The sequence below is a fragment of the Miscanthus floridulus genome, chromosome 19 (assembly GCF_019320115.1).
Source record: "Miscanthus floridulus cultivar M001 chromosome 19, ASM1932011v1, whole genome shotgun sequence".
NCBI lineage: Eukaryota > Viridiplantae > Streptophyta > Magnoliopsida > Poales > Poaceae > Miscanthus > Miscanthus floridulus.
Genome location: NC_089598.1, coordinates 67810150 through 67820030, shown reverse-complemented (window position 1 = coordinate 67820030; position 9881 = coordinate 67810150). Strand labels below are relative to the sequence as shown.

Here is a 9881-nt window from a genome sequence, read left to right as displayed (position 1 = left end):
GGCTGGCGCACAGGGAGAAGGCCCAAGGCGAGCTAATCCTGTGCAAATAAAAAAAAGAGGGAATCGAAATTCTGAATCAAACAGGCTGTTGCTTAGGCCACAGGATGTCGATGTATGGATCGCGCATTATAAATCTGGTGTTTGCTTTTGGTCAGAGGAATAAAGCATATTCAATTTCAATCCAACAAGACGTTGGCACCCAACGTTTGCGGCCTTATCATGTTAGCCATTCTGTGACCAAACCCATTCAGACGGTCAATTTTGCCAAGTCTAAACCCAGCTGGACACGTTCAGACTCTTCGGGTTGTGATTAGTAATTTAACGTTGGGAGGGTTCCTGCCACTGCCCGTGGCAATTTTATATGTATATATAAACATCGATCCAATGTGTGCATTCACAAATCACAGACTCTCACTCTCAATGATAGCAACGTCGCAATTGCATATCGTTCATTTGTCTTGCATCCGCAGACTACCCCAATGTTAAGCCAGACGAGGTCCTCCATATGAACGGAAAACATTGACGGGTTGCTTGCAAGTCTCCTCTTGCTTGCGCTTAACACAACACTTACTTGCATGCCACAAACCCACTCTTTCCCAACATCGACCAACTTATATACTCTATCCACAAAGAACCATTCGATCTTGGTTATTCGTCCGCACGATGGCATCCAGAAAACAAGTTGATCTCGAGTCCCAGAAGCCCACGCCGACTGCTGCCGCCGTTGCATCGGCTCCGGCAACTGCCGTGCTGGCTTCTTCTGCTGGAGCCTCATCAGTGGGGAGAAATTCAGGCTCTGTCGTTGTTGGCATCTCCGACGGCCAGCACGTGGCGCCGGAGACCCAGCCACTCCTGGCTGAGCCGAACGGCGACAGCCACGACGAGGGGCTGGGAGACGACGGTGGGGCTACCAGTACCACCGACGACGAGGCGACGAGGCTGGAGCGTGCAATGTCGCAGGCGTTCCGGAGCACTGCGGAGCTGGCCAAGCACCTCCCCACCGGCGCGGTGCTCGTCTTCGAGGTGCTGTCGCCGGTGTTCACCAACGGCGGCAAGTGCGACGACGTGAACCGCGTCATGACGGCCTGGCTCGTGGTGCTCTGCGCCGCAGGGTGCTTCTTCCTCTGCTTCACGGACAGCTTCCACGACGCCAAGGGGGCCGTGCGGTACGTGGTGGCCACTCGCCGGGGGCTGTGGGTCATCGACGGCACGCCGCCGCCGCCGCCGGAGAAAGCCGCCGAGAAACGGCTCAAGTTCATCGATTTCTTCCACGCGTTCCTGTCCCTCATCGTGTTCATGTCCGTGGCCATGTTCGATAGGAATGTCGGGGCGTGTTTCAACCCTGTCATGTCCTACGACACGCGGCAGGTGCTAACTGCCGTGCCGCTTGCCGGAGGGCTCGTCGGGACGCTGCTCTTCGCCACATTCCCGTCGACACGGCACGGGATCGGATTCCCGGTCCCCGCCGCCTGATGAGATACACATGTTATTGTTGCTGTGAATTAGCAGCTGATTTCTCCCTGTTCTCAGAGGTTTGTTGTGGTGGTGTCGTACTGAGAGAGTTGACTTGATTAGGATATTCCTGGACATGCATTATTGTTTACATTTTTAGCTTGCGACCTTTGAGTAATTAAGTACCAGTGCAAATATATATTGTGCTATTATTAATTTCACACGTTCGGCTTGTTAACTCTTATCTTCGAGTAAATTATTACAATTTGCACATCTCAGTGATAGCCTCGTAGCTTAGTCGTCACGTACAATGTGTTCACTTGGTGGTCTAGTAATCATTACCGCCTTCCTTTGCTGAAAACTAGATAGACTGGGGGACGTTTTCTTTACTTCGACTAGGAAAAAATAAGTGACGTCTTGTCATAGTATTAATCCAACTGTTGACGTTGGATCAGGTCAAGCAAAAACACCCGAGGTCACACACGACACATCACACGTAGCAATCAACTGCAAAACCAGCGAGACAGATGTAGGGATCGATTAGGCCGACTTGAAGCCCGTCCATCACCGCAAGAACTCAGGAACACCTCCTGAGAGGTTCCGTCGGGGAGATGCACACTAGAAGTTGTTTTAATATCGTCAAGGCTACCTAGAATGTCGTTGGATCTCATGGAGAGATGCAATGAACAATAAGAGATTGATAAAATAGGGTAAAAAGTGTATAATAGAAGAAAAAAAAAGATTGGATATTGGATTCCTGAATCGGTCGTGATCCTCTCGTTTATATTGAGGGGGTGATCTTATTCTAGTAGTAAGAAACAAGTCTAGATCGTAATCTCCAAGTTCCATTCTCTAAAAATAGATAAAAAGGGAAGAACAATCCACTACAGAGATGGGGATCCCGGGATCCCCTTTTGGGCTGAAATGGGAACATTGCAGAAGGTCCCTCAAAGTTAGGCACCTAACTAAACATATAAGCAATATTTTTCATAATGCAAATGCCCAAATGAGCCTCTAGATGGTGTCAATGGGAGCTACAACATCACAATACCAAACTGTAATCTTCATTATGGATCGGTAACCTTCGTCGTTTTGCATTGGAAAATGGTCGACTCTCCTTCATGAAAGTGAATAATACTTTTGCTAGTTTCTCCAGAAACTAGTTGTTCGTTGTTGTGAAAGCATTAGAATTATTGTGTGGTGTTGCGTGGATCAATTTTTTGGCAACATATTCTTCATCCAATCAACCAAAATATGAGTCAGCTCTCCCTTTCGGGTCAGTTAACTAATGGCCTTTTTTAGAAACAAAAGCAGGAGCTCTGTCGCTCAATAAAGACAAAATAATATAATGTACATGGTTAGCCAGACGGGATGCCGAAAAGGCACCTGAGGGGCTAACCACCACACGCATCACGGTTGAGTACAAATATGACACACTGCCATGGGTCATCATTGCCAAGCATGGCAATCAAGCTGCCAGCAGCACCAATTCCCATGGCAGGCCACCCACAAGTCATTGCTGAGTTCAAACACCGAAGAGCAGCTCTGACTTCCAATCACGAACCCTCCCTCCCATTGAAGTCGTGACGATAATCCAAATGTGACAACTTCAGGAAGGGAACAACGCCGATGGCGCCATCATCGCACGTCCAAAGTGGACCAGGTTTTCACCGTTGGATGACATGCTAGAGGGGAAGAATGATGCCCCAATAGGAAAGTGGTATCCAATGACATCGCCGTCGCCAAGGCTTTCGCCAAACAACCCTCTAGCACGAACCCCGGATCACGAAACCAAACCCCCTGCCAATCTTCACCGCCATCGCCGCTGTCTTGCTGCTCCACGAATGCCCCTTCAGAGGGGCATTGATGCACCTGCTGCATGTAGCAGCCGCACAGCTGTGTCAGCCGCCACCCACTCCGATTAGGGTACGTAGAGGCAGACCTGAGTCTACCATTCGCGTCACACTTCCGCACACCGAGGCCGCCACTGACCATCGTTTTCAGCTCTGGCAGCCACCGCTATCGCTACCATCATCACCGCTAGTAGACACACACTACTACACTCACACCTTTCACAGCCGCGTCGTAACCCACATCGTAGTCCAATTTTGGCCTTTATACTAAGCTATCGATAGTGATGGTCATAGCCTTCACCGTCGGCATCTGGGACCGACTACGGTGTACACTAACACCGCCGCATTGATGATCATAGCCTTCACCGTCGGCATCTGGCTTATGATCTGTCCGTGATTAGGTCCTTACTTTAATCGCATTGGAGCATGACCTGGCTGTGGATGTACACTAACACCGCCACATTGGCAAATGATCCGACTATGTCAAGGCTATCAAAACCTTCATGTGGGCACATCAACCACCTATGTAGTGGTCACTAGCACCGTTTCCTTGTACTTCGATCCAACTGTCAGCAGTGCGGGTTCACTGTCGGTTCGACGGTCAAGATACCTATGTAGAGGTTAACACCACCGTCGCTTCAGCGTATGATCCACCAGTACAAAGGTCATGGTGACCGTTGCCTTGCACCATGATCTGCCTTTGATGATCGTTTAGTCGGTGTCGTGTTACTAAAGGATTCGGTGGTGATATACTTTTGATCCCTATCGCATCATACATATAGTGATGGTGACATAATTTCATCCGGTTTCACAATAGTCACTAATTCAGCTAGGCCCTTAATAGCTTCATGAACACAAAACATACAGATATATAATCATTACATCCATAAATCATGTTCACAAACAAGAGTACGTTTTACAATAACAATGGACGCTACTATAATATCTTTCTCAACTGATGTCCTAACACAAGCTGTACATAGAGTATACTAAAGATACTGATGTATACAGACTTACATAACATAACCAAACGACGTAGCTGTGCTCCTTTTATGTGGCACTCCTGCTTACAAGGCAAAATGAATATAATTAGTGCATCCTTCGGATTGGTAGCCAATGCACCATGGAACCCCTATTATTCATCTCTGATCCACAACCTGAACAAAGAAGCAGAATTAATAATATTGAACATACCATTTCTTTAGTTAACAAGCTAAAATTGGCCCATATATACATAGAATGAAAACAATTGTCTACCTGAACAAAGACAGCCGTGACGACGAAATGTAGGAAATGCACCTTTACTGCTCTGCTAATGACTCCATGAACAAGGAAACATAAGGAAAATAGTAAGGCCTATTCATATGGAAACACCCTCTTGATCTACAAAAGCGAATGACACGGGCATGGATGACATGAACCTTTCTGCGGTCTATGTCATATGCAATCAATGTTCTATCCTTCCCAATAAGGAAAATAAAATTCCATTCTGGGTGAACTATAATCACTCTGTACTCCTCAGTCAAAGCTCAGAACCAACTTTAATATTCATGCATCCAAACAGTTCCTCCGTGTCCACAACATGCTTCAAACTCCAGTTATCAGTACCATAGTCTTCAAGTATCCACACTAAAAACCAAGACCTATTGCGAAAATTAGCACAACACACACACACACAGGTGACCCTAAGCTTGATGGATGGACATTTCAGCACCACCTGGTTTACAAATTGTTCTCCATGTCTTTCCCTCCATATTCACAGCAACTATCGCAGAGTACTCAAGCATGTGCATAAAACCATTAAGAAAAACACTTCTTGATTTTGAATGTAGAACAATACCACCCTCGCACCATTCAGATTCCTTAAAGATCCATGCTACAGTTTTAGATGAGTAGATCTCCACACCAATGCATGCACCCTCCACCTCAACAAATTCAATCACATGGAAGTGCGAGGACGTTGGGTCAAAACCTAAGCGATCCTAACCAACAGAACGGATGCTACGCGGCAGACATGCCATTTGTGGGTCGCCGAATTGCAGACAACATAGCGACGTAATCCATCAGGCCTAGCACACCAGCAAAGGACGAGGCCGCTACAATAATATGAGACTAGGACTTTTTTAAGGGGGAAGGGCAAGAAGGACAAGGAGGGCCGTTCACCGATGATGCTGGTGTTGATATTTCTTAGTATCACCCTTTACTAAGTTGTCATCCCTAGCATGATGCCAGAAATACGTGGTTGGTAATTATTAATGACACTTGTAAACTCAGAGAAAATTATATATGTTAAAGTAAAGTATCTGTAAGCGCACATATAATATACCATTGTAGCATTTCACCCGGAAGTATACCGAGTATCGTTATTTATATTTTATCCACAGGGAGGAGCTATGGGATTGTTGGCATAGAGATATTGACAAATATGTATACTTATGATAAAACCACTCTCATGCTATGGCATGGGTAAGTCAAATGATAAATAAATAATAACTATAAAGCATTGATAATAATTTCAGATATAGAAATAGAGACTCATAAAATGTAGTATGGCTAGGCAGGAGATTCGGTAAGAGCAAAAGATTCCTAAGTCATTCCTTATTTACTAAGTCTTTTGTACACTCAAGTATATACACTCTCATCTATAGCATAACTAACTCTGGATCTATGCATAAGGAACATTACTAAGGAAGATCAAGAACAGAGCTTGTCTCCCTTCGCAACCGTGTTCTACTTGCTCTACAAACGGGGAGTGGACTACAAATGACTCAACGGGAGTGTCACATCCGTGATCTTCCACATAACCTAGAGTGAAGAATGCATCTGTAGGTAAACAATATCTAAGCACCATGCTTACATAATGTTGACCACTTAACCCACGCACGTGTTGGGCTAAGCGCTTTACGAACATATGCATAAACACATCATCAATCACAATTATATCAAGTATATAACTAGAGCAAACTTGGAACATAATAAATAGCAACATAATATTGAAGTAGCACAAAGTCATAAATACAGAGATACAATGGCTATACCAGTCTCCAGATGGTGGATCCGGAATCCTGAGTAATAGCCCACACTCTACTTGAACCTTGCTAGCTAGCTAGTACTAGAACTTTGAAGAATTGGAGCTCTATTCTCTTCTCTCTAGAAACCCTAATTTCTAGTCTGATCTTGACTTATGGCAGCGTGCTTTGGAGGGGGACAGGGGCTGGTCATATAGACCAAAGTGTCAATCCTGAGCCCTTGGATCAAACCGACTTGAATAGACGGCGTAGATGCAATCTAGGAGGTGATGGAGAACTGATGTAGCGACGGGGGCTGACATATGGGCCTTGGGGACCAGGCGGCATATAGGTGGGGCAGCCACTCGGGCTCCGCTTCGGTGTGGAGTCCTCTCGAGTCTTCTAGAACCTTCTGGTATCTATTTTGCTGTGGTTAAGCGCAATTAATTCCGACATGTAGTTCCACCTTGACGGCTTTCTGAATAAACACTGCAGAAAATACAGATTCACTAAAACTCATGGAATTTGTTAGTTTAAACCCCTAAGTCTTTGTTGGTGATCCTTTTTATGCATTTATTCAAGTTATGTTGACGGTTTATGATGGATGATAACTACCATCAACAAACTCCCCTAAGCTTAACCTTTACTTGTCCCTGAGTAAAGCTAAAGTTAACAATGGATCAGGAGCTATTGCGATGTTTTCACTACTCATAAGTACACATATGCTCAACAAATAATTCTCCTCTAGAGTGAAATCCACTGATCTGACTTTCAAACTTACCCATATTATCTTCAACCATGGGGCTTTTGAGCTTTCACTTGGGTCTTGAGCAATTGAAAGATAGAATGATCAAGTCAAGCACTACGTCTCAAGTCCTTTGTTCAACCATTATTCCAGAGTTTTTGCAAGTTTTCAAAATAAAACTCAGTGATTCCATTGTATGACACTCTCAAGTCTTTCATATAAATGTGGTATTTGTGGATTCTTACCAAGGCAATAGTGATATTATGCCTTTTCTTCTCCTATTACTAAGGCTTATGTGGAGCTTATAGGAGTTGTAAATGTATGAGAAAGCATACTTGCGATACATATATTGTAAAGTCAAACAATGGATCCAAAGAGAGTTGAGTCATACAATCAAATCAAGATGTGCATATGTGTGGAATATGGTGAATATAAATATAGTGGCTAGCCTAATTCTACTTTGCTCCTTGAAAACATATCTCTCATTTGAAAGTTGGAAACATTTGCTAGAGAGCAGGGGCTATCTTATTCATTTCTTTCTTTTTTTTGTTTTTTAGGTGGGCATCTAAGTACCCATTGTTTTAATAACTTGGACACTTGTCCATTTTTTCTCAACTCTTTTTTTATGAATAACTTTTGCATAGCCCATGCCTCTTTTCTGCAACAAAACTTTTGAGAGATAGCAATAAGAACTTGGAGTATTTATTTGGTGGAAAACCTAGAAAACATGTTTTTGGCATTTTCTCCTAGTGTAGGAGTAAAACATTTTTGGGTGGATCTAGATGGAATGCATGTTTTTAAGCCTACCCCAGTGTAGGAGTAATGCATATGTGGGTGGTGTGTACGTGATCTTGATTTTAAGAGCATGACAAAACTCTCATAAGGCATCAACAAAGCTTGACTAAACTCAATGCAATGCAAACAACATATATGAGTGGAAGTTTTCCTAGTCTAAATATCATATTTGGGTCTGGTAGAAATTCAAGTTTTGTTATACAGAATCTCATCATGTTACATTTTTATATTTTTCAAAAGATAAATCTCTAGAATTTAGGTGTCACTTAGAACAAGATAAATAGTAGCTCAGACATTATCATATCATATCCGTCATTTACCTAAACTTAGATCAAGCATATGCTACCAACGAATTTCAAGTTCAAAGCAAATTCTCATGTCAAATCAATTTCATCTAAAACTCGAGAGAATTCAAGGCTGAAAACTAGGTACTTGAAAAGAATTATAACAGAGCAACTATTCATCATTTCCATCATGTGAAATCATCTTCAAGTTTTTTTGTCTTCTTTTTTAGCTATTAAAAACTAAAACACATCTTAAACAAACTTAATTAAACTTAAACTATATACACACTCTTTTTATTTTTTTAACTTGTAAAATAAACTAAAGAAAATAATAAAATGCTAGGAAGAGAAAACTTTCCTTTGGTAAACGGGGGCTCCTTCCCCAAGATGGGTGTTGCTACGGTCTCTTAGAAAGGCGGGTCGATGTGGAGACCCTGGAACAAGTATCGCCAATTCTTGTTTTTCTGCTCCTGGTGCTGCTGAATGGCAGCGAGGCATTCTCCTGCCTCCTGGTGTGTTGGTGAAGTTTGTTCTGAATATTATGCTGGTTCTCTTCGATGGTGGTGAGCTTGTTGTCGAGGCAGAGGTGCTCCATCTGTTGCTCATGATAGCCCAAGGGCTGGTCATGGTAGCCATAGGCAGAGAAGGACATACGTCTTCCCTGATGGCCACTCGAGACTTCTTCATATGGCTGCTGCTGATAGTAATCGAAGTTGCCATCCTGCCATTGCTCACTTGAGCCCTGATGCCAGGAGCTCTCAGTGTGCTGAGGAGCGGGTTACTCCCAACAACATGCTCAGGCTGGTGCATGCGGGAAGAACCTGGTTGATCCTAGCCTACATAGCTGGTGAAGGCAGCTCCTTTGGGAATGGGGGGATCACCACAGTACCGGGGCTGCGGGTTACGCGTGAGTCTCGCATAAGTGCTCCAGCGAGGCCCTGCTTCCTTTTTCTACAATTCAAAGACAAAAGACTGCACCACATACAGACCAAGGTTTTGGTCTGGTAACAGGATTTCGTTTGTATAATCCATATATATCATGACAAGCTTCCTATTTTTACCCTCTTTTAACATGTGTGCCTGGTTAAAATATTCATAATCGATAAGCCAATGGGGAGTGTCATCGATGTAAGCAATAGAAGCATTTTCCAAAAGACCCAAATTTTTAGCTATGCGGGTGACCAAAGAAGTACACCCAACATCTCACTTAAGATTAGGAATTTTTTCCATTGTTTCATCATAAACTGGACTGGTAAAACCTTTTTTCTTTTGACCATGGCATAGAGCAGTTTAAGTTCATCATTCCTAACAGTGCAAAAATCATTCCTAGGAAAAAGAGAAAAACCTAGCCATTTATGCATTAATCGCAAAGTAGGGTGATGAATTTCATTGGTCCAGGGACGGTAGCAAGTAAGTTCTTTAGATATTTCCCTCCAAAATTTCATTCTATCAAAGTCTTGTATAGCAGTGTCCACATCAATCACACATTGTGCATGAAATCCTAGAAGTTCACTAAACTATTTCCGTGGGATAAAAAAATCTTTTTCTAAAAAGTCTAAATGATACTTTCAAATCAGTGGATTTCAAGGTGCATAAAAATTCAGCAGTCAAAAGCTTAGACCCCGGCTCATTAATTTTCCAAACATCCTTCCATCCTACAGCCTTAAAAATGAGTTCAAATTCAGTATTCATACTTGTGGCTTGTAGTAGGGCTGGATCATAAGAAGGAGTGAGGACGAACCTC

General features: G+C 43.3%; 1 protein-coding gene across 1 annotated transcript; it reads left to right on the top strand.

The window, feature by feature from the left end:
* Positions 1 to 645: 645 nt before the first annotated feature.
* LOC136529724 (protein DMP4-like) lies at positions 646 to 1668 on the top strand. The gene has a single exon (XM_066522795.1). The coding sequence runs from the start codon at positions 664 to 666 to the stop codon at positions 1471 to 1473; it is 810 nt and encodes a 269-aa protein (XP_066378892.1). The 5' UTR covers positions 646 to 663; the 3' UTR covers positions 1474 to 1668.
* Positions 1669 to 9881: the final 8213 nt, after the last annotated feature.